Raw genomic sequence first — 25,542 nt, forward strand, 5'->3', positions numbered from 1 at the left:
CGCTGCCTGGGGCCTCAGCAAGTCGTTTGGCTTCCTCATGTCTTTCATCTGTCTTCTCCAGCTGACTGTAAGCTCCCTGTAGACAAGGCCTGCTCCGTTCAAGGCTCGATCTCCAGCTCCTGACACACCACACGCTAGGTGCTCAGTCACTAATGGTCACGCGAACGAGTGATCAGTGGGTGAAGCAGGGACTGCTGCCTGGGAAAGGTGAGCAGGCTGGAAATGGGAGGTCCGCGCGGCGTTTCCCAGCCGGGCTCCTTCCGAGGCGGAAGGAAGGAGAGACCCCGGATGTAGTCGAGGGGCCAGGAGGGAGCAGAGGAGGGTGGAGAGGAGGGTCGCCCCACCCTGGAGCGGGAATGCTCCGGGGCCGCTCCGGGTCGCCAGGCGGCGGTTTCCAGGCAACGGCTGAACACAGACGCTGGCTAGACGCCGGCGCTGAGCAACCTGAGGCCGGCAGACTCCGACTGGGCCCCTGGGCGGGCGGGACGGACCGCGGCCAAGGCTGGGGCGCTAGACGGGGGCGGCATGGAGGACGACGAGGAGGAGACCACCGCGTCCACGCTGCGGGGCAAGCCCAGGCCACCGCCAGTCTCGGCACAGTCCGCCTTCAGCTACATCCCGCCGCGGCGCCTAGACCCCAAAGAGCATAGCTACTACTACCGCCAGGCCCGGGTGAGGACCGCGGGGGGGCACGGAGGCGGGAAGGCTGGGCGACTGGGCAGGGGCGAGCGGCCGGCCGCGGTGGGGTGGGGGAGAGGGGATCACCCCAGCGGAAGGGTCTTGGGGCAGGGCTCTCCCTCGGGGAGAGGGCGTGGGGGTGGGGCTCACCTTAGGGACTGGGCCTGGGGGGCGGGACTAGACCTTAGGGAAGGAGGCCTGGGGGCGGGGCTCACCTTAGGGACTGGGGCCTGGGGGCGGGACTCACCTTAGGGGAGGAGGCCTGGGGGCGGGGCTCACCTTAGGGACTGTGGCCTGGGGGCGGGGCTCACCGTATGGGAGGTGTCCCGGGGGCGGGGTTCACCTTAGGGGAGGGGGCCTGGGGGCGGGGGTGCGCCACCTGGGACAGGAGCAGGAGCTCATAGCGAGGAGGGTCCCTGGGAGGGGCTGCACCGCTAGGGATGGTGACAGAGCTCACAGCGTGGAGGGGCCCTAGAGGAGGAGTGCGCCTTTGGGCAGGGACCCTGGGGGCAGGGCTTCACTACCAGGGGTGGGTTCCGAGGGGCGGGGCTGGACAGCCTGTGGAGGGGGCTGGGTGGGAGCGTATGGGGATGAAGGGGGTGCGGCAGGGTCAGCTGGGGGGACAGGGAGGGTGAGCTCCCGCCAAGGCACCTGGACCCCAAAGAGTACAGCTAAGGCGACCACCAGCGTCAGATGAACCCCCCGGGAGCGAGGATGTGGGAGGAGCCGGGTGCGCGAATGGGTGTCTCAGCTGCCACCAGGGGCTGGGGGTCGCGGGAATGCTCAGCTGGGACCCAGTGCTCTTCGGAGAAGGGAGCGGGAGCCACTAGGTGTCAGGATCCCTGAAAAGCACAGTGGCTCTGTCGGGACAGCAGGGCGCTCTTTCTGCCCAGGGTCTGGAGGGGGTCGCAGGAAGCAGGGACCGCCCAGCGGGCTGGTCGCGGCTCCCTCTGGGGCCTGTCAGCAGCAGGCCCAGCGTAACAAGGAAACATGGCCTTGCCACCGGGACTAGGCCTGGATGGTCCAGGGAGCGGGAAACCCTCTGCCCTCCTGCAAACAGAAGACTAGAAGGAATAGCTGGCGAACCGCCTGCAGGGAGGGCTGGACTGAGAGTGGTCCCTCTGTTCTTCTGTCCTGGCCACACTGGCCCGTGTACTTCCTGGGATGGACTCTGAGGGTCTGCGAAGGCCACTGGGCACCCAGCATCTCCCACCAGCGGCCAAAGGCAGGAAAAGGAGCAAATTCGAAGTCAGTTGAGGGTCATCTACTCCTCTCTTCTCACCATTGTTCCTAAATGTCCCCAGTTTGTCTTGCTTAGGATGCAGAGGCAGGGGAGTCATTACTGAAAAGGAGCATTCATTGAGGACCCTCAGCCTGCAGGCGTAACTGGGACAGGCCTTTCTAATTCTAGCTGTCCTGGTGGCTTGAGTGGCTAGAGAGGGATATAGATTAGCCAGATGTCTAGGGGGAAGGAGATCGTTCCCTTATGGTGTATACGGTGTTCCCAGAAAATGCATCCTTCCTCTCTCCCACTCCCACCCCCACAATCCTAGACCCTAAATAAATTCCCCTTCTGAGTGGTTAGCACACACTGGCCTGCGTGCCACCCATAAACTGTAAGCACCCGTGGACAGCCTCACCAACAGAAGCAAACGGGTTTCTAGTTTAGACAACTGCTGTGGGTTGAATTGTGTCCCCTTGAAATTTAGGTTTTGGAGTCTTAATCCCCAGTACCTTAGAATGTGAACTTATTTGGAGACAGAATTTTACAGAGATAATCAAATTAAAATGAGGTCATTAGGATGAGCCCTATTCCAGTATGACCAGTGTCCTTGAGAAAATGGGAAATTTGGATACATACAGACTGGCTTGTATTAGTCCTTTCTCACACTGCTAATAAAGACAAACCCAAGACTGGGTAATTTATAAAGGAAAGAGGTTTAACTGACTCACAGTTCAGCATGGCTGGGGAGGACTCAGGAAACTTAGAATCATGGCAGAAGGGGATGCAAATATGTCCTTCTTCACGTGGCAGCATCAGAAAGAATGAGTGCCCAGTGAAGAGGGAAGACCCTTATAAAACCATCAGGTCCTGTGAGAACTAACTCACTATCATGAGAACAGGATGGGAGAAACTGCCCCCATGATTCAGTTATCTCCAGATGGTCCCTCCCAGGACATGTGGGAATTATGGGAACTACAATTCAAGATGAGATTTGGGTGGGGACACAGCCAAACCATATCAGGGAGGATGAGGTAAAGGGACACAGGGAGAAGACAGCCACCTACAAGCCTCAGGAAAAGGCCTGGAACAGGACATTCCTTCACAACCAACTGCTTGATTGCATACTTCTGGTGCCAGTACTGTGAGACAATGAATTCTGTTGGTTAAGCCACCTTATCCGTGGTACTTAGTTTGTTCAACCCCAGCTTGACAAATATGGCAGCCATAAACCTCAGCCTGCTCCCGGGAGGATCTTTGGTATCTGATAGCTCCTCTCTGCTTGGCTTTGGGCAATATGCAAGGACAGGGGGGAAAGGGATATTTGCAATCAGATCTGTCTCTGCAGTGCTGTTTGCCTGTTCTCCCAGGCTTGACTATCCACTGGATGTTAAGACAGGAGGGAAACACGAGGGAATGGTAACTTCCCAATCTCATTGCCATCAGGGACTTCATTTTGTTTTCCTCCTGGGAGCAATATGTTTTGAAAGAACTGTTACCTATATGTAATTTCACTTATTAACTGAATTTTACATTTTAAGTATGCAATACTCATGTGACTGCCAATCAACTATGATTAATGCATAGCAGTAATGCACTGCATGAGATAAACAGCCGAAAAAGTAAGGAGTCTTATTGTGTTAACTTGTTCTATGCTGTTTTGTTGAAAGGAAATAAAATTCATCTGGCTGTTGGACAGAATAAAAACATTGACAATAATGCCATTTGAGGGGCCCTGTAAATAAGATGGGGGCACCAGGAAAAAGAGCAGAACCCCATCCCCTGTGGGCCAGCTACTGCCTAGGGAAAAGTGGTGAAATTGAGCCTGGCAGGCACAGTTCATTCTTACATTTACCAGTCTAATAAATGGCTCCACTTTCCTGGGGCCAAACTAACCCAAGGGCAGAGAGATGCCTGAAGTGTGAAGTCACTGGGACTCCATCACTTGGAAGGAGGTCCGCTGGGAGTGGGCCAGAAATCTGTCCCTTTAATGCAGGGGTCAGTAAACCGAGGCTCCTTGGCCGAGTCTGGCCAGCTGCCTATTTTAATAAATAAAGTTTTCCTAGAACACAGTCTCACACCTATGTGTTTGCGTGTCTGTGGTTACCCCAGAGAGTTGTGTAGATTTGGTAGAGACCATGTGACCTGCAAAGCCTAAAACAGTTGCTACCTGGCCCTTCACAGAAAAAGTTTCCCACCCGCTGCTCTAATGTATCACTACCTTCTGGAAGGTAGGTATGGAACGTAGAACAAATTGATGCAAAGTGGATTTTTGAAAGAACAATTTTTTTCCATACAGTTTGGATAACTGAAGTCACAAACAAATTCAAGTCCTGAGGCCTTTAGTACCATGCAAAAGAAAATGATGCAACATAAATGTTAACATCTAAATGGAAACAGCCTTGAAAGCAACAAGAATAACAAAAGCATTTAGAAGCCCATTTGACAAATAGCTACCAATGGTAATAATCCCCTCCTCAGGATGATACGAACTGGGGTTTAATCACCTGCAGGACCAAAGAAACCGATTCTCTGACCTGGAGACTATTTGGAATAAAGAGGGTAAATTCTGTATCACAGGTTTTCTAGAGAACTCAGTTACACCTAAATTTGCTGTAAATAATTTCAGGCTCTACTTTGGGAGGCCGAGGAGGGCGGATCACTTGAGATTAGGAGTTCAATCAAGAGCAGCCCAGTCAGCGTGGTGAAACCCCATCTTTACTTAAAATACAAAAATTAGCCAGGTGTGGTGGCCCATGCCTCTAGTCCCAGCTACTCGGGAGGCTAAGGCAGGAGAATCACTTGAGCCCAGGAGATCAAGGTTGCAGGGAACTGAGACTGCACCACTGCACTCCACTCTGGGTGACAGAGTGAGACTCTGTCTCCAAAAGATGATGATAGTGGCAAGAAGAAGAATTTCAGGCCCTAATCAAGCTGAGCAGTAAAAGCAGTATGGAATTAGTTCTTAAGCCAATGCTATGGTCTGAATATTTGTGTTCCCCCCAAATACATATGTTGAAATCACAACCCCCAACATGACAGTATTAGGAGGCGGGCATTTGCGAAGTGATGAGGACATGAAGGTGGAGCCCTCACGAATGGTATTATCACCCTTGCTAAAGAGACTCCAGAGAGCTCCCTCGCTGCTCCCAGCATGTGAGGACACAATGAGAATGTGCCATGTAGCAACCAGAAAATGCTCCCTCACCAGACACCAAATCTGCCAGCGCCTTGATCTTGGACTGCCCAACCTCGAGAACCTCGAGAAATAAAAGTATGTTGTTTCTAAATCACCCAGTATATAGGTATTTTGTTATAGCAGCCTGATGGGACTGTTCTGTTTTGTTTATTTCTGTGTGACACGCAGTAGTGTGTATACCAATTAGTTGGTAGCAGAGGCTGAGTAATCCTGGGTAAGAATGTTGGCTCCGTGTTGACCAGCCATGTGGACCTGCCACATTAACACACACTGTTTCACTCTACCCACCTTTGAGGCAAATGTTGCCAACTTCATAGAGCTCTTATATGAATGACTTTAATTAATGCAAAGCGGCACATGGTAAGCCCAATGTAAGTACAGCTATTATTATCGTTTGCTTTTGTTAGTGATATTAGAGCTGCTTTTCACTAAGTCCTGGGTCCCGGTGGCAAACCTCATATCCCTGACTCTCATTTGCTGTCGGAAATTAACACAGGTGAAGGCAAAATGTGAGTGTCAATCTGTGGCTTCTAATCCTCTGAAGCAGCTTACTTCAGGGAGCCCACACAGTGGATGCACTGAAGGCTGCACACTTATTTAAAGCCTCAGTAATGCCTCTGAATTGTAAGACAAATTCGTCATCTAAAGCTGCCAGCAAAAATGTGATTGGCTCCTGTACTGCTCCCTAGGGAGTTCTAGTAGTGTAGGCTTTGCCCATAAAATATGGTTCCTGCGGCAGCAAAGCAGATTCCATTCAACAGTGTTTTTCAGTTCCTTTTTTCTCCTTCTGCCTTGTGCAGCATTTCTGCTGCGGAAATGAAAAAGCAGAATCAAAGGACAATGGTATTTTATGAAAGTTTGGATTAAATTCTTCAAAGTCTAAGAGCTGCATTTAAAGAAATTATAACTGGTTTCAGAATCCGCTTTCCCTCATGCTGAGGGGGCTTGTGGATAACTCTGTCTTGAGTGAGGCTTTGCTGTGAAGGCCCCACCTTAGGTTTGGTGGGATTAGCTGGCTTTTCTTCTCTGTGTATGTTGGGGACAGAAGCTGACTGTTTCTTCATGCGTCGAGAACTCTACCTCCCTGAGCACTGAATTTCCGTTTGCCAAGTGCGGCCAAGCACCTTATACAGATGCATGTTGATATGGCAATAAGTCCCCTCCCAAATCTCATCTCCAGTTGTAACCCCCACGTGTCGAGGCAGGGACCCGGTGGGAGGTGATTGGATCATGGGAGCAGTTTCCCCCTTGCTGTTCTCGTGATAGTGAGTGAGTCCTCAGGAGATCTGATGGTTTAAAAGTGGCGCTTCCCTCTTTGTGCGCTCTCTCTCTCTCTCTCTCTCTCTCTCTCTCTCTCTCTCTCTCTCTCTCTGTCTCTCCTGCCATCATGTGAAGAAGGTCTTTGCTTCCCGTTTGCCTTCTACCATGATTGTAAGTTTCCTGAGGCCTCCCCAGCCATGCGGAACTGTGAGTCAATTAAACCTTTTTTCCTTTATAAATTACCCAGTCTTAAGCAGTTCTTTATAGCAGTGCGAAAATGGACTAATACACATGTTAACTGTCTAGAGTCACAAAGGGGAATCTCTGAAGGGCCTGACAGTATACAGACAGTGCTCAATATGAGCCTCCCTAGGTCCTCCCTCTATGGAGCCTGTCTGCTTAGGAACTAAGCACCTTTACCACACATACTTAGCCACTCCAAGGGGGCTATGCAGGGAAGGTGAACTCAGTTCTGTTGCTGATCTGCCTGTCAGTATCTAGGCAACTCTCCATTATCCAGCATACTCTTAAGCTCACATGCCTTTCCAAAAGAATTTGTACTAGCTCAATGAAATTATGACCTCTCTGCATGGATACCTCTTTCCCTCTCCCTGCTTGTTTTTCTCCTTTCGCCTATTAGTATCTAACCTGCTAAGCATTTTGCTTAGTTATCTTGTTATTTTCTCCCACTAAATGTGAGTTTTGTGAGGGCAATGATTTAGCTTTATCACAGCTATGTCTTCAGCAATCAAGAGTGCCTGTCTCATAGTTGGAACTCCATAAATACTTGTTATATGAACAAATGAGGAATGAATAATCGGAAAGCCAATTTTTAAAACAAAGGGATAAGTCACTGATTTACAAAATTAGCTTCTTAGACTAAATAGGGGTTTCAGTTTGGATTGTCAGCTGCTTTGCTTATCCCCGTCCTCGTTCTCTTCCTCTGGTATCGTCAATAGCAGTGGGTTATAGTTTCTTCTCTACTTCTCCAGTTGCATTTTCACTATCCAGTGACCTGCCCCTGGAAAACTCAGGGCTTGGGGGAATGGGGCTGAATATCTTCCTCCAGGGCAGGTAGCTCCTTAAAAAGGGGTTGGTCCGGGGGCTGAGCCCAAGGCCCAGTTTCCCTTGCAAACCCATTAGTGAGAGAGGAATGAGTGAAAGGGGAGGCAGGCATGTTCTAATGGAGACCTTTCACATGGTATGAAACACCGAGAGTGAGGAATCCATGTTCCGATGAATCAAAACTCCTGTATGAGCATGTCCTCTGTGTCTTTTCATTGAGTGCATGCTTGTCGTGATACGCATCTAATGTTTTTTATACAAGAACATACTCACACACAGATCACACAAATGTGGACACATATGTTTGCAGCTTGCCCTTTTCATTTAATAATATATCTTAGTTTTTCAAAATCACCCCCTTTTAAGGGGTACAAGCAAATGACACAAGAAAAGGACAACATTTTTTCCCAATAACTTTGACCAAGAGGAACGTATAAGATTGAATTCGAGTTTCAGGCCCTTTGGATCACTGTTTCTTCCTGAGTTGTGAATTGCTGGGCTGGGGGTGATGGGGTGAGTAGGGAGCTGGTATCAGTGGAAGAGGAAAAACAATTGACTCCACAATCACCACATTTCCAACTGGTGACAAGTCGAGCACATAGATGAATGTAGAACTCTCTGAATCAGAACACTCTTAGAATTTGATGTAGACACAAGATCAGAGGGAGGAGTTATCTTGACTTCAGTCCAATGGTAGAATATCCAGATTATTTGAAAATGAATAAGAATTTCTAAAACTTGTGATATTAATGTACCAAGAGAGGACACAGAATCTTTTCCACAGGAAAAAACAAAAACCCAAAGAGAATAGTTGAGTATTGTCTTTTCAAAAAAACGTAACCTTGTGTCCTTCGCAAGCAACAGTCCTCTGAGATACAGAATTTTGAATGCTGTTAAAATTAATGAAAATGTCCTCATTAAGCTTCACACAATACCAAACCTCCAAGGAGATGCTCTGGATTTATAAGTAAATTGAGGCCCTTATGAATCAAAGGAAACTCTTTTGGATCACCTTGGGGGTTTTCAGTTTTAAAAGTAGGTCGTTTATCCTTGGACTAGCAAACTGACGGAAAGCCTCAAGATGAGGAGGTCATAGTGCTGTGGCTTCTGAGGACAGGAAGTAAGGTAGCCCAGTCGTAGGTTGATTAGCATATTAAACAAGGTGGGCTAGGATGTGCTATGGAAACACACCCTAAACCCAAAGAGTCTTAACCCCCGACGTGCTGGAGCTGGTGTGTATGACTCACAAAAGCCAACTGTTAGCATTTCTTCTAAGCTCTGCGTTTCATTGGTAGCCTAAAATTGACCATGATCGAAGTATTTACACCACAGAAATCATCAAATACTACAAATCAGATTTTTTTTTTTCTCCAGAAAGTGGGTTGTTAAACATAGGTGCACCAATGGGCTTAACATAATAACCATGACATCACAGAGGCTTTTTTTTTTTTTCCTCATTCATAGCCTAACATTTATGTTTCTCCCAGGAGGCTCTTAGTGCAATTGCTTGGAAATCCAGGTGCCTTCTTTTTAATGGTTTCACTATTACTAGGGCCTAGGAGTTTTTAGGACTTTAGAGTCATGTATTGGATGCTCAAAATTTATTAGCCTGTGAGTGTGGGGAGAGGGTTTGGAGGACTGCCTGGGAGTTTTTTACGGACCAGGACTAGAAGTAGAATTTATTGGAGTCACCCACATTCCTGGCCCCAGCCTAATTGTGAGGGAAACTGGGAAATGCATGTTCTGCTTGTTCTGGAAGTGGTAGTATGTTTGATGAGCACATAGCATTACCCCTGCCACAATTACATGACAAAAGGTATTAATTTTTTCTCTTGTGTTTTTTTTTTCTTTCTTTCTTTCTTATAGAACTTATTGGTTTAACCTTATGGTGGAGAGTGAATTAATGCTTTAAATAGTCTGAAGAGGAGGAGAAAATAAAGGACCAGGGTCCCAGTTTGCTCAAAAACTTACCCCAGTTGTTTGTATGAGAGTGTGTGCAACTTCTGGGAGTAAGAGTGCTTCTCAGGTTGGGAGGAGTCATGGGGCATGATGGCTACTTTTTGCCAAGTGTGTTTACCTGGGCTGCCATAAAATGTACCACAGACTTGGTGGCTTAAAACAACAGAAATTTCTTCTCTTTTAGTTTTGGAGGCTAGAAGCCTGAAATCAAGGTGTTACCAGGACTTTTTTTTTCTAATTTCCAACTTCTAATTTGTGAAGGATATTCAGGTTTATTACATATATAAACATATGCCCTGGTGGATTGTACAGATCATCCCATCATTCAGGTAATAAGCCCAGCATCCATTAACTATTCTTCCTGATCTTCTCCCTTCTCCCACCTCCCATCCTCTGACAGCCCCCAGTGTGTATTGCCTGCCCCTCCATGTGTCCCTGTGTTTTTATCATTTAGCCCTCATTTATAAGTGAGAACATGTGGGATTTGGTTTTCTGTTCCTGTGTTAGTTTGCTAAGGATAATAGCCTCCAGCTCCATCCATGTCCCTGCAAAGGACATGACCTCATTCCTTTTCATGGCTGCATAGTATTCTATGGTGTATATGTACCACATTTTACTTATCCAGTCTATCATTGATGGGCATTTAGGTTGACTCCATATCTTTGCCATTGCGAGTAGTGCTGCATTGAACATACATGTGCATGTGTCTTTATAATAGAATGATTTCTATTCCTTTGGGTATATACTCAGTAATGGGATTGCTGGATTGAATGGTATTTCTGCCTCTAGGTCTTTGAGGAGTCACCACACTGTCTTTCACAGTGGTTGAATTCATTTACAATCCCACTAACAGTGTATGAGTGTTCCTTTTTCTTCACAACCTCACCAACTTCTGTTGTTTTTTGACTTTTCAATATTCATTCTGACTGGTGTGAGATAGTATGTCATTGTGGTTTTTATTTGCATTTCTCTAATGATCAGTGATGTTGAGCTTTTTTTCATGTGTTTCTTGGCCACTTGTATGTCTTTTGAGAAGTGTCTGTTCATGTCCTTTGCCCAATTTTTAATGGGGTGTTCTTTTTTTCTTGTAAATTTAAGTTTCTTGTAGATGCTGGATATTAGACCTTTGTCAGATGCACTGCTTGCAAAAATTTTCTCACCTTTTGTAGGTTGTCTCTTTATTCTGCTCATAGTTTCTTTTGCTGTACAGAGCTCTGAAGTTTAATTAGATACTATATGTCAATTTTTGCTTTGTTGCAATTCAGCAGGATTCGTTCTTTCTAGGGGCTGCAAGGGAAGGCTCTGTTCCAGGCCTCTCTCCTTGGCTGGTTGATGGCCATCTTCTCCCAATGTCTCTTCACATCATCTTCCCTCGGTGCATGTCCATGTCCAAATTTCTCCTTTCAATAAGGACACCAGTCATATTAACTTGGGGGTCTACCCTACTCCAGTATGACCTCATCTTAATTAATTATATCTTCAATTACCTTATTCCAAATAAGGTCACATTCAGAGTTCCTGGGGGTTAGGACTTCAACATGTGAATGCTTGGAGGACATAAGTCAGCTGATCACATCCAGTGAGGTTGTTCGGCAGTGGTTCTAACCACAGCAGTGTGGTGCAGTCTCCCGTCTCACCTTCAGTCACCTGCACTTCCTCCCCCTGGCCCAAGCAATTGCCTATCATTCATTCTTTTCTGCTACTCTACTTTGTGCAAACTTCTCTTATTCCATCTGTATTTTTCTGTGGTTCATAACTAATGGGTTGATTTCTCTTCTTAGTCTGTGGTCTCTTTAAGGTAGGGACTCACCATTTCTGTCCTGGAGCCTGGCATAGTGTCTCACACAATGGTAGGCCTAATGTGCTGTGGAGGTTGAAAACTGGAGGCCTCCACTCTACCCACATCATCTGCCCAGGTCTGTGGACCAAAGCAATGTCTCAGGATCGGGGTGGAGGTTATTGTGAGGTAAACTGAGGGTAGGTGATCAGGTACCATGACCAGGCTAAGGTTATGCTACATTTTAACAATATTCAAAACACAAAGGGAGAGATCACAAGGTAAAAAATGGATATTTTCTGTTTTGCTTTTTTTTTTTTCTCTCTAAAAAAAAAGGGAACATCATCTGTGAAATAGAGACAATTCCTTGAGGAATTTTAATGGCAAAATTTCAGTAATTTCAGAAGCTCTGTCTTGTGATTAGCATCTAAATCCCAATTGGTTTTTATTCGTACCATTTTGCTTCAAGCCATATGGAAATAAAAGAAAAAAAAAGAAAGATTAATAATTAAAATCCAGGGAAACGACAGATTTTCAGTTTGATTAGTTACTGAAAATGGATAGTCACATTTCAAAGTGAGGCTGCCTGTCTACTGATGATTTTTTTTTTTTGTCCTTATTTTTCAATGATAGAAAAATTCATTTGTACTCTGGAAAGTTCTGAATATGCAAAATCTGCACAAAAATAAGCTTCCTGAGATTCTGATCACTCCATACCCACAAGCAGTGAGATTCCTAGTAAAGACTAAGATGTAGAAGATCGTTGGCAACTAATCCAGGGATTGTGAGGCAGGCGTGGCTGCTCCTAGTGGTTGCTTTTATAGTGTTTTAGGAGACCTGATTAGAATGAGAAGAAATAGGCATTTTCTCTGTAAAGTTGCATATTACACTGGGCTTCTTCAATATAGGGAACAAAATGAATGAACATATCCTTTCTCATTCTGATAATAGTAATTGCATTCTCATTCTATTCTGAAGTCCTTTCTTCTTCAGAGTTTTCTCCCAGGATAATCCAAGCACCCCAGTGGGCGCTCACTCAGTTCAGGAGGGTCGGACCTGATTAAAATCACTGTGCCGAAGAAAATACAAGACCAGGCAGTTCCTGGAGGATCTATTTTCCCTGCTGTTCATGCCACCCACTCTGGAGGGCTGTCTCTCAGATCTGGGTGATATGGTTTGGCTGTGTCACCATCCAGATCTCATCTGGAATTGTAACTCCCACAGTTCCCATGTGTTGTGGGAGGAACCCAGTAGGATTATAATTCCATTGAATTATGGGGGTGAATCTTTCCTGCACTGTTCTTGTGATAGTGAATGAGTCTCATGAGATCTGATGGTTTTAAAAAGGGGAGTTTCCCTGCACAAGCTCTCTCTCTGGCTGCCGCCATGTAAGAAGTGCCTTTCACCTTCTGCCATGATTGTGAGGCCTCCCTAGACACATGGAACTGTAAGCCCGTTAAACCTCTTTCTTTTGTAAATTGCCCAGTCTTGGGTATGTCTTTATCAGCAGTATGAGAACAGACTAATACACTGGGTAAGGGGGGCTGCCCACACGCAGGAAGCATTATAGGGTTTGAAGGGCCATCAGTCACTCCACTTTGCCTCAAGGTTCTCAGGGTGCAGGAGGAGAGAGGGCCTCCTGGCCATGAGTGTAGCTTTCTTCCAGGGGTTCAGTTCTAGAGACTAGGTCTTCGTGTTGTACACTGCAGCTGTTCTCCCCAAAGCCCATGGAACAGGGTCAGCCAGGTCAGAAGGGATTCCAGAGGCAACAGAACACCTAGATGGTGAGCAAGAGCCTGGCTGATATTGAATCCCTTAAAATATTGGGTGTATGTGTGGTAGCATGGGGGTGATGGAGATCAAGCTATTGGCCGGCCAGTGGCTCTGAATCTCAAAGGAAAGGTCTAGATGGCAATGTATTTACTCTGGAGAATTTATCCTCCCTCATCCTTGCAGAGTGTGTGTGGTGTACTTGGGCTTCATGTGTGTTACTAGGTGGCCCATCCCAAAAAGGTTTGCTTAGCCTTGCAGGCCAGCAGCAGATTGGCTTCTGCACCAAGAGCTGCCTATGTTATGGATGTTAAAGATATTGAGATTTCTCTATCATGTCTTAAAATGGTTTTTTAAAGTTTTCATTTTATTTGCTAAGCAAATGTCTAATTTGTAGGTAGTCAAAGTGATTGATATTTTTGACATTTTACCTATTGTTTTCCTGTGTACAAGCTTTTGAATGGATTTTCTTTTTCATTTGTCTTATCATCCAGAATTTACTTTTGGCTATAGTGTGATGTGAAGGCCCAAATAACTAGCCAATTGTCACAATACTAAATGTTGAATGGCTTATCAATTCTCCATTGATTCAGGCTTTTACAAAATCCTGTGGGTACGCAGCTATACGGTAGGTTGCCATCAGGAGACATGAGGGCCAGGGTGGTTTGACGTGAACACATCCAGAAGTTGAGTGAGAGTGAAGACAATGATAAGAGATGCTTGTGTCTGGTAACTCATAAAATGACCAGCAGAGGCACAGACGCAGAAGCCACAGCTCCTGGTTGGAGGTTGCTTTCCTCCTTCAAGCCGACTAGAGTAATTCTGAACTAAGACATACCAGGTTCCCTGCAGTGGCTGGCCAGGCACCTTACACATGTTGCTGTTGGAATTCTTACGAATCTTAAAGTAATAATTCTTAAAGACCATGTTGTTTCCTTACTAGATGGCTCATTGAGTAAGGACAGTAGCCATGTCTGAGTTATCTTCTAAATTCCCTCAGCAGGAGCACAGCATGTTGCACATGACAGATGATCTGTGAATGATTTGCTAAGGATTGGACAAAGCTACGTTATGATCTAGTTATTCCCATTACAGGCCAGAGTGCCGAGTTCCTGCAGTCACTGTGAGTGGGCATTACGTGTTTTCCAACATACTATATAGAAGTCTTGCATCCTTTTCACTGCTTACTTCTACCTCTGTATCCTCCTGTTGGAGGGAATCATTCTTGCATCACTAACTGGGAAAAAAAACAAAAACAAAAACAAAACCAACCAAGCATAAGCTAGAGACCTAATGCTCCCAAATCCCACGGAGACATGTCTGAGTTTGCTGCTGGAAAATTTAAGGCAGCTGAAATAACGAATGGCATGACAAGGTGAAGATTAAAGACCAGCTAACACATGCATTCTTTTTTTTTTTTTTACTAGATACTGAACAAGGAAGATTTTCTTTTGTATTCAGAAAAAGTTGGGATGATAAAATGGAGATAATACAGATGATAGCTTTGTTAATGGGTCATTTTCTAATACATCAGAGTTGTGTGTGTATGTAAATTACATACATATGATATATACGTGTATATTATATATGATATATGTATTCATATATTTATGGATTACCAAGTGTCACACTTACCACGTATGATTAAAGAAAAAATACTTTTATCTTTCAAGAGAGGGGTTTGCACATAGACAGCCTGACTCTTGGCTAGTGTTAGAGTTCAGGAACCAATACACCAAACTATGGCACTCTGACACTCTGGCCTCAAGAAAAGAAGGCTCACAGTCTCTCTGACCGCCCCTACCCCAGCCCTGGCTCCTGTCTCTCAACTGTTTGTCTCTCCCAAAGCACTTGATGAAGTTGATCTCTAAAATTCACTTATTTGCCTAAAGTCTGGACTCACCAAAGAAGAAAACAATGACCCCTGGTAGCTTCCCTGCGTTTTCATTAACTGCACTCACATCCTGGGAAGACAGGTTGAAGTCTGCTAAGACGCCTGGACAGACTTTCATCACAGACCATCGGCTGCTCTGTGGGCCCAACAGACTTTCTCCCAGACCATTGTATCCCCCTAAAAATAACTTACTACCTCCCTCGATCATCCACATTTCCCCATCTTCCTTTCTCATATGAAGAAGGCTGTGCAAGCATCTGTAGCCCATGGTGTGGTGGGGTAATCACCCTGAGATGTCCCCCATGCACAGGAATAAAAATGTGTATACCCTTTCTTCTTTTAATCTCCCTTCTGTCAGTTGATTTTCAGGCAACCTTCAGAAGGCAAAGAAGACGTCTGCCCTTGGCTCCTGCACTAGTGACTTAAAAGATGACTTCTGTTAAGTTTCATTATCCTAGTATGTAGGTATTGTTTCTTTTTCAAAGAAGCTGAAGCTTATTATAGAAAATCTGAGAAGACAAGACAAGTAGAAATGAAGGAAAAGTACACACATGTGTAACCTTAGAGATGTGGTTTTGCTATGGTCTGAATGTTTGTGTCTCCCCAGATTCATATGTTGAAGCCTCACCCCCAATGTGGTGGTATTGGGAGGCGGGGCCTTTGGGAGGGGATTAGGCCTGAGGGCAGAGTTCTCATAAATGGAATTAGTGCCCCTATAAATGAAGCTTGAGGGGGCTTGTTTGCGTTTCCAGCATGTGAGGATACATGGAGAAGACACCATCTGTGAATCATAAATAGGGCCCTCACCTGACGCTCAGTCTCACAGGGCCTTGAACTTGGACCTCGCAGCCTCCAGGACTGTGAGAAATACACTGCTGTTGCTTAGAAGTCACCCAGTCTGTATGTTATTTTGTTATAGCAGCCTGAATGGACTAAGACAAATTTTTATTTTAAAGTTTGAGCTCTAGCAATGGAGTCAGACAGCAAGAGAGCCTGGGGAACCACCTCTCTCTACAAGGGAGGAGAAAGTTGAGAAGTGCCATGAAAATGTCCCTCCTTCATCCTGGGCCTCTTAACAACCTTCCCTTGCTGGTGAGGGCTGGGCTTCTCCCTGCTCCACATCACAGCCGGTTCTGCTTGGTGAGGTGACCTTTCCTATCACATACTCACCACATGCACCTCCAGCCTCCCTTGGGAAAGAACTGGCATCCATGCTCCATCGGGCCTCCATGACCCAGCCTTCAAATTAACCCACGGCTTTCTTTCTCTTTTTTTCCTAGACAGGAATTATTTCCCTCTATGACTGTGTTTTTAAGAGGCGACTAGATTATGATCAGAAGTTGCACCGAGATGACAGAGGACATGCAAAAAGCCTGGGACTTCATGTTAATGAAGAGGTAATATTAAGACAGAATGTTAACAAGTTGTCAGCAGATGAACAAAACTTTATACAGGCATATCTAGTTTTATTACACTTCACTTTATTGGGCTTCATAGAGACTGTATTTTTTACACATTGAAAGTTTGTGGCAACCTTATGTCAAGTAAGTCTATTGGTCCCATTTTTCCAACAGCATGTACCCACTTCCTATCTCTGTGTCAGCATTTTTTAACAGTAAAGTATTTACAAATTAAGATCTGTACATTTTTCAGATATAATGCTATTGCACAATTAATATACTATAGTATAGTGTAAACGTAACTTGTATATGCACTGGAAAACCAAAACATTTGTATGACTCACTTAATAGTGATACTTATTGCCATGGTTTAGAACCAAACCTGCAATATCTCTGAGGTATGCTTGTACGTGTATGTGTGTGCACGCGTGTGTGTGTGTGTGGTGGGGAGTGTATGTACAATCATGCATTGTTTAACAACAGGGATTCATTCTGAGAAATTCATTGCTAGGCGATTTTGTCATTGAGTGAACATCAGAGTATACTTAACACAAACCTAGATAGCGTAGCCTACTCCACACCTAGGCCATATGGTACAGCTTATTTCTCCCAGGCTACCAATCTGTACAGCGTGTTACAGTATAAAATGTTGTAAACGATTATAACACAATGGTAAGTGTTTTTGTATCTAAACATAAAAAGGTACCGTAAAAATATGGCATAAAAATAGAAAATGATACACTCGTGTGGGCACTTACCATGAATGAAGCTTGCAGGACTGGAAGCTGCCCTGGGTGAGTCAGTGAGTGAGTGGTGAGTGAATGGGAAGGCCCAGGGCATGACTGTGCACCACCGTAGACTTTGCAAGCACTGTGCACTTTGGCTATGCTACATTTATTTTAAATTTTTTTCTTCAATAATACATTAACCTTAGCTTACTATTACTTTTTAACCTTATAAACTTTTTAATTTTAAAAACTTGGACTCTTTTATAAAGTAACACTTAGCTTAAAACACAAACACATTGTACAGCTGTACAAAAATATTTTCTCTCTTTAGATCTTTATAAGGTGTCTATTTTTAATTTTTTTAAGCTTTTAAAGTTTTTGGTTAAAAACTAAGACACAAACACACACCTTAACCTCGGCCTACACAGGGTCAGGATCGTCAGTATCACTGCCTTCCACCTCCACATCTCGTCCCACTGGAAGGTCTTCAAAGGCAATGACACGCAACACACATGGAGCTGTCATCTCCTAGGCTAACAGTGTCGCCTCTGGAATACTTGCTAAAGAACCTGCTGGAGGTGGTTTTACGGTTAACTTTTAAAAATAAGTAGAAGGAGTACACTCTCAAAATAGCGATAAAAAGTATAATAAATACAGAAACCGGTAACATAGTCATTTATTATTATTGTCAAGTGCTGTGAGCTGTACATAATTGTATGTGTTATATTTTATATGACTGGCAGCCCAGTAGGTTTATTTTCACCAGCATCATCCAAACGCATGAGGAATGTGATGTGCTACGACATGACAACAGTTATGACATCATTAGGTGATAGGAATTTTTTAGTTGTATTAGATTTTGCCATTTTCATGGCAAAAACAGCACTTACTTTTGCACCAACTTAATATTATAAGCTTATGGGACTATCATCATATATGTGATCTATCATTGAGTAAAATGTCATATGGCACATGACTGTGTATATGTGTATGCATGTATATAGGCATACATATATGTGCATGTGTGTATGTATATATGTGTGTATATGTATATACAGATATGTATATTTGTATATATTGTACATATGTTTATGTGTGTGCATATGTGTCCTGTGTGTATATATATGTGCATGTGTGTGTATATGCATGTGTATGTGTGTATATATTATATATGTGTGTATATGTGTGTACGTGTGTGTGTCTGCTTGTGAATGTGTGTAAATGTGTGTATAGATGCATGCATACATGCATATGTATGTGGATGTGTATATATTATGTGTGTATATGTGTGAATATATGTATATATATCATGCATATATGTGTATATTGTATGCTTGTACATGTGTGTGCATAGGTATGTACATGCATGTGTGTGTATATGCGCACATACACATATATATTTAATATTGTCCTCAGTTGCTTTATGTAATTTTCTTGATGCAGCTCTCCTCTATCTTTTTGTGCCAAGAAGCTAAGGCTAAGATACTCTTATAGTTCCCTGTATTCAGTCATGTCATTGTGTATTTTTCTTGATATTGTTGTTTGGTTCTTTAGAATTTAAAAATTTAAGGACAGCAAAGCTAAGACGTTCCCTTCAACAGATAAAACAAGTCTCTGCTTCACCGCTGAGTCCGGACTTTCATAATTTTTCCAGAAAAGTTGGTCTTGCAGAACTGAAATTGTGCACAAAAGAACATTTCTTCCAAGTTTAGTTACGAAGCCACCATAAGCAGCACATGTAGTGCTTTCTAAGTTGATGCAAAGTTAGTGTTTTCCTCAGGAGAAAACTGTGGCACATAGTTTTTCAGAAAAAAGCTCCATCCTCTCAGAGCTGCCATTCCAGAAGGAAGAGAGAAAAAGTAAAGGCAAAGAAATCATGGGCTGGGTGTGGTGGCTCACGTCTGTAATCCCAGCACTTTGGGAGGCCAAGGTGGGTGGATCACCTGAGGTCAGGAGCTCGAGACTAGCCTGGCCAACATGGGGAAACCCCGTCTCTAGTGAAAATATAAAAATTAGCCGGGCATGGTGATGCACGCTTGTAATCCCAGCTACTTGGGGGGCTGAGGCAGGAGAATCGCTTGAACCCGGGAGGCAGAGGTTGCAGTGAGCCGAGATCGCACCATTGCACTCCAGCCTGGGCGACAAGAGCAAGACTCCATCTCAACAAAACAAAACAAAACAAAACAGAAAAGATAAAGAAAGAGAAGAAAAAAGGAAATGACGAGCAAATTCTAGGTGGTGATGAGTGGTATGTGGGAAGACGAAGCCATGTGAGGATGTGAGAGGGGGGAAAGTGAGAGGGATGAGCAGGGAGCTGGGGAGGGGCGGGGCCAGGGAGGACCTGGACATCTGAGCCAGGATCTGGGTGGTGGGAAGGGACCAGCAGCAGCAGGGGCGTGTAAATGACCAGGAAGAGCACAGAGACAGACAGGTAGAGCAAATGGTCCGGCACAGTTTCCCAACATGTCCATTGAATACACCAGCCAGCTTTCCAGCAAATTCAACGGTTCCCCGCCATAGGCTACTTCCCTGTGAAGCCGCTGGCTTCAGCGTGGAGGTCCCCTCTTGGTCTACCGTGGTGGGACCCGGGCAGGTAAAGCTCCCAGGACCAGGCTGATGGATGTACGGGTGAGCCGTGCTGGCGAATGCAGTGGTGCTGACTATGTGCTTTGATAACTTCCGCCAGGAACAGGAGAGGCCGGTTGGAGTGTTGACGTCTTCTGTCTATGGGAAGCGCATCCGTCAGCCCATTGAACCCCTAAACCGGGACTTCGGCCGCGTCAACCACGTGCAGGCTGACTTCTACAGGAAGAATGACATTCCCAGCCTCAAGGCACCCGGCTTTGGGCACATGGCTCCAGCCTGAAGCATCCCTGTGGTCCACAGGGCATGTCGCGATGCCCTGTGGGCTGGCAAGGTTGCACAGCAAGAAGGTGGCGTCTGGAGCCGCCTTTCCCCTTCCCATGACACCTAGGAGCTTGGCTATGCCTGTGTTGCATCTCTACAGTGGGACACCTGAACGTTAGCAGCTTCCCTCAGGTTGCTGTGGTTAGGAGCCTAACCAAAAACACCTTCAGTACATGTGAAGAGTCTCTGGTGTGATGATTTTCAGCTGGAATTATTTTTGATCAAATGATACTGGAGACCGATTCACTGTGAGCACCTGAATAAAATGAAAACTTTGTTCCCCCTTGGTAATGGTTGGGTTGGTTTTTGTCACCGGTTCTCTACATTTGCTAGGATTCTTTGGAGAGGCAGTCACAGGACTGAGGTGCAGTTACTTTTCCGAAGAATTATGGGAACTCCTGCTGCCTGGTAACACAAGCAACCCTGCCATGTTCCCTTCTCCAAGAGGAGATATAATGACAATTGTCTTTTGGCACAACGGAACTCTAGAAACTCCATTTTTGTTTTTCCAGAGGTCTGAGCCACAAATAACAGAATTTAGTGCAGCTGGGACCAGGAGCCCTAGTAAGGATGGGTGGCCCTGGTGGCCAGCAGTGCTCACTGTTACCGCCCAGGGAGAGACGGCCAGTCCTGGGAAGAGACTAGATTTCGGTGTCAACAAACTTGGGTAAAATTCTGGCTGCTGCATTTTCCAGATTTGTGTTCTAGGGCAAGTCATATCTTCTATATGAGCAGACATTTCCTCATCTTTAAAGTGGAATTTCCAAACCTAGAAGAGTTCATGTGGGAGGCAATGAGCTGCTGGAGTGCAGGTACAGGCACCCAGTGCGTGCCCCACCCAGTGCCCCGTCTTCACAGCAATGACTTGACTTTAAACAGTCTTCTTTTTGGAAGCAGTCGCTTTTAACCTACGTTGGAAATATTTACTCTGGGGATAATTTGAAACTCACCCAAGTGTTAAGGTATCAGCTACGTTTTAAATGAATGGACCCCTTGGAAGAAATCATCTCTCATCTACCATGATTAAATTCCCACAGTTTAGCAGTGAACGGGCAGGTGGCCTAATTAATTTCAATGCTGATTGCTCCATCACTGGTTTTATTGTTTTGAATATGCAAAGAGGATTCTCTAAAAATAAATGACACTGAATTGCCGGCAATTTCAAGGTTGAGTGACTCCTAAATATTTCTTTATTTTTTTGAAAACAATTTTTCAGTGTAGGTGTCTTTTATTTATTTCAAACAAATGGCAGTAGTTTATTTCGAATGCCTTTGGGTGCATTATACCATATTTATAGTAACATAATAGAAAATATATAAAGTTTGGGTTATAGAAATATTTATAAATTATTCATTATTCAGACTTGATTTCAACAAAGACAAGGCATCTGTAAGTGACTGTAATAAATTAATGTCAAACTAAATTATTTTCATTTACTTTAAGTCAGACCTTACTCCCTTCACCTTCTACTACATACTGACTTTCAAAAGGCAGGGCTGTAATTGGCCAAGATTTCAAAAGATCTCACATTTGTAAGAGGAAATTAAGTGTATTTCTCTTGGTATCCCAATGTTTGTCATTTAAAGCCAATGCAAGAATGCTTGTTAAACTCATCACACATAAGATATTCTTATATTAATGGATTGTTTTGGTTTATAAATTTTCATCACTGGGCAATTGTGTTTCTTTTTCTTTTCTTTTTTCTTTTTTTTTTTTTTTTTGTGAGACAGAGTCTCGCTCTGTCACCCAGGCTGGAATGCAGTGGTATAATCAAGGCTCATGGCATTCTAGACTTCCTGGACTCAAGTGATCCTCCCACCTCAGCCTCCCAGGTAGCTGGGACTATAGGCACGTGCCACCATGCCCAGCTAATTTTCTTATTTTTTTTTTTGTAGAGGTGGGGTCTCACTATGTTGCCCAGGCTGGTCTCAGACTCCTGGGCTTAAGTGATCCTCTCTTCTCGGCCTCCCAAAATATTGGGGTTACAGGCATGAGCCACTGCACCCGGCCTGATGATGTTACCTGGTCATTCAGTGTATTCAGAGCAAAGGAAAGATGAATGGTTGCTGCCTTTAGGAGCACAGTGAGTTGGGAAGGAAGAATAACATCGTGGATTGATGACAAAACTTAGACACTTCTAAACAGATATGTAAAACACTGGGGTTTTTAGGTAGCTGGACTGGAGGCAATTTCCATGAGAAGCTTCCTGTAAGACTCTAAGGAGAGCACTGGGGAGAGATTTTTTTCTTGAAAGCAGTGGCACTGGGACCTGGGCTGATGAGCAATGCACTGCCAGTTTTCTGCCTGGCCAGTGAGAGGCGCACTGCCAGTTTTCTGCCTGGCATTTTTGCTCACAGGGATGCTTTTAGCTGCCCAGAGCTTTAAGGAGCTTTGAGCAGGAGTAATGCTCTTCTACATTCAGGGAACAGGCAGTTTTCCATTCTAGCCTGGCCTCAACTGCTAATCAACTGTGGAACTCTGAACACATGTGCCTGAATGACTCTGCCCCAGTTTCCTCATTTGCAAAAACATTGGGGAGGGAGGGAGGTCTCAAGCTTGATCAGGGATCAGAATCACCTGGAGAACCTGTTCACTAAATAGCAATTGTGCTGGACCCCCGCCCTGGGGATCTCAGATTCAGGGTCCTCCTTCAGGTTGGGGTCTGAGAATTTGCATTTCTGACAAGTTCCCAGGGGATGCTAAGGCTGCTGCTATGGGCCCACACCTAGAACGGCCCAGGTGCACACAGAGCTTCCCACAGTGGATTCTGACAATGACTCTGAATGCTTTTAAAAGCCTATTGTTTGGTAAGACTGGTGATATGGCTTTGGGAGAGCACAATTCTCCTTTTGAGTTCTTTTTAGCACAAACCCAAGTTCAGTGCACCACATGGGGAAATGGGAGGGACTCTGTTTATGAGAACTTGGTGGACCACCCAGCTGGGGGTGTTCACTCAGGGTAGGTTACCCCAGGAGACCTGCAGATGAGTGTAGCAGGATGTAACAGAGGAGGAACCCACGAGGCACACCTGCTGCTCATCCTTACACATTCTACACCATGGCCAGTTTGAGCTCATGGAAATCCTACGACATCCTATCCACATTTCGATTAGAGGAAAGAGAAAAGCCCTTGCTTCAACCACTGTTTTTGGAGATCTAGGGATATTAAGGCCAATGCTGAGTTGTGATTACAGGATCAAAAAATTCCCCATTGAGGGAGAATACTAAATAAGTCATGCTGTACTCACACTTCGGTGATAAAGGATGGTTATCAGCTTCGATAAGTGCCTTTTACTGGGAATGAGTCACAGTCCTGGCACAGCAGCTGTGCCCGTGCTGTGAATGTGCAGGCCCTGCCAGGCTCTCTCACAGTCATTGCCTCGTTTAATCACTAGCGATTCCATGAGTTGCCAATAAGGAAAGTACTCCTAAGAGGGACTAAGAGATGTGTTCAAAGTTACACAGCTGGTAAAAAATCAGAGCCAGGAATCAAACCAGGAACTTGTGCTTCAAGTTCGAGTTCCACGAATAAAAGGCTTCCTAAGAGATCATCTGGGTCCTCTACCTCTTACAGATGCCTGCCACGAGCTATAAAAAGAAAACAAGTTTGACCAACTGGTCTACAATTTGCAGTTTTGCTTTTAAACATTAGATTACACATGATTGCTCTACTTTTCACTATTTGGCAAAGTATGATTTCTTTATGTTATAAGTACCAAACAACTTGCATTGGATTTACAAGAACAAATTCTTCAAGGTCTTCTGTCTTTAAAAATGCATGAACGTTGGCTGTGTGTCTTCTTCAGCCTTCTCAGACTTAACAGGCAGTCTGTGGGACTTAGTACTTCTCTCAGTTAGTTCACGCTATTGTGAGACTGATTTGCATAGCTGGTTCCACATTATTCTTTTGCAGTCTATTTCTGTTAGGTCTAGCAAAACATTCCTGTAGACAGGAGCATAGTGGACGGAGGGGGCACTGTTGCTCGCAGGGAATCTTTTTACTAGTAAAGTATTTTTCCCTGAAAGCATTCTCTAGAGATGCCCAAATTAAAATCAGACCACTAGATACATTCAACATGCTTGCCTGCTTTCCAGGGAGCTGAGTAACGAATTATCTGCGTCACACACTGTGTCCTAATCTGAATTACATTTCAACATTGGCTTCTGGAGAGCTCTTTCCGAAACAACTGTGTCAAAAGGGAGAACGGATGGAAAACAAACTTTAATTCTGAAGCAAACCACAGAAGAAAGAAGACAGGAAAATAAAAGATACAGGCACTGTAAATCAAAGTACATAAAACTTTTAATGAATTAACTTTACAAAAGACAAATGGCATCAAAACATCAGACGAGTTTGGTACAAAACTGGTCCTAGGCTGTGAAGACTAATTCCGGTGATGGATGGCAACGTGCTGCTGGCATGAGACACATGGAGCAGAGGGACGAGAACCGTGGGTCCCAACGGGGGCCCTTGGACACCACTGGCAATGAGACAGTGGGTGAGCACAGACTCCATGTGAGGGACAGAATCAACTTATTCACGAATACTGTGTGTTTGAATATCAGACGAGCAGATGCGGTTGGCGAGCTACCGTATTTTCCAGAAAAGAACATGCACCAGAAGATAATATACACCCCCTAGTTTTATTGCCTTAAGAATGTGTGTGTGTTTCACCTCTCTCCTCTTTGTTAATTCTCTCAATGCTTTTCTTCTATCACGCACGCTCCTTTTCCCTTTTGCTTAGGAGCAAGCACAGTGCAAGTGGCAGAACGATCTGGGCACACGTCAGACACCAAACGGTATGCCACTGGGTCACGGGAACGAGTCTGCAGAGGCTCCATAGGACAGACAGAGCACGCACATCAAAAACAAGGGACAGAAGTTGCAGTCAGAAAGTGTGTGATACCTTCCTGAAAATACAGTCTTCTTGCCAAAATGAAGGTGACTCTTCAGGATGCCACATTGCTCTGGGAAAGGGACCTTGACATTTCTGTGTTTACAAAGTACGTCTTCAGGTCCCCCTTTCCTTTCACGTTGATTATTCCTCGACAGGTGCACGTGTATCCGAGGGTCTGCAGGACGAGGCTTGTCTCCTCTGTAACCTAGAAGGCACAGGAACACGGGAGAACGGGCTTAGTTAGTACCTACATTGATACAACCCATCTGACTCAAGGATGAAGAGCCAAAGAAAGGCACCATGCTCTTCAACCCAGGAATTCCACTCCGGAGAAGTCAGTAGAACAGTGAGAGTAATCCACAAGAAAGAAAGGTTGTAAAGGACAATGCTGTTTAATTCAGCACAGGGATACTGAAAAATTGGAAACAACCTAAAATTCAAGTAACTCCAGTCAACTATGGTGCTACGATGATGCTATCGTGGATAAGACAATATCGAACCAAAAGAGACTGAGCCTGGATCCAGGCTATGATTTCAACCACATGATGTTATGTATTCACATTGAAGAGACCTGGAAAAAAGAGAGTAAACCAAAATAGGTTGGAGTGGTGGGATTCTGGATGTTTATAAATTGTCATGAATGTCCTTTCATGAAATAATAAACATTAACACTCAATTTCAGTGTCGATGGGAGGAACACCCTGAGAAGGAGCACTCTCAACTCCCGCAAGGGGTTGCGTCCGTCAGGTTTGATGCCTGTGAGTGAAGGGGTAAAACTGGGAGAAC

At 44.8% G+C, this 25,542-nt stretch overlaps 2 protein-coding genes across 2 annotated transcripts in view; one reads left to right on the forward strand and one right to left on the reverse strand.

Annotated features, from left to right (window-relative positions):
* Positions 1-22,373, forward strand: CFAP90 (cilia and flagella associated protein 90). The gene is made up of 3 exons (XM_007961184.3): positions 1-672; positions 16,105-16,221; positions 19,639-22,373. The coding sequence occupies exons 1-3, from the start codon at positions 526-528 to the stop codon at positions 19,816-19,818; spliced, it is 444 nt and encodes a 147-aa protein (XP_007959375.2). The 5' UTR covers positions 1-525; the 3' UTR covers positions 19,819-22,373.
* A 2,095-nt stretch (positions 22,374-24,468) lies between these two features.
* ADCY2 (adenylate cyclase 2) overlaps positions 24,469-25,542 on the reverse strand; it is a 426,522-nt gene continuing 425,448 nt past the window's right edge. The window contains exon 25 of the mRNA XM_007961181.3: positions 24,469-24,961. Coding sequence (XP_007959372.3) covers positions 24,809-24,961 — 153 coding nt within the window. The 3' untranslated portion in view covers positions 24,469-24,808. The remainder of the gene's footprint in view (positions 24,962-25,542) is intronic.

Source organism: Chlorocebus sabaeus, chromosome 4 (assembly GCF_047675955.1).
Source record: "Chlorocebus sabaeus isolate Y175 chromosome 4, mChlSab1.0.hap1, whole genome shotgun sequence".
NCBI lineage: Eukaryota > Metazoa > Chordata > Mammalia > Primates > Cercopithecidae > Chlorocebus > Chlorocebus sabaeus.

What these genes read in the sequence shown, in the direction of transcription:
- CFAP90 (XM_007961184.3), top strand. Translation starts at nt 526, where the DNA reads ATGGAGGACGACGAGGAGGAGACCACCGCGTCCACGCTGCGGGGCAAG. An exon ending in ACTACTACCGCCAGGCCCGG is followed by an intron (nt 673 to 16,104) that starts GTGAGGACCGCG and finishes TTTTTTTCCTAG; the next exon opens with ACAGGAATTATTTCCCTCTA. An exon ending in GACTTCATGTTAATGAAGAG is followed by an intron (nt 16,222 to 19,638) that starts GTAATATTAAGA and finishes AACTTCCGCCAG; the next exon opens with GAACAGGAGAGGCCGGTTGG.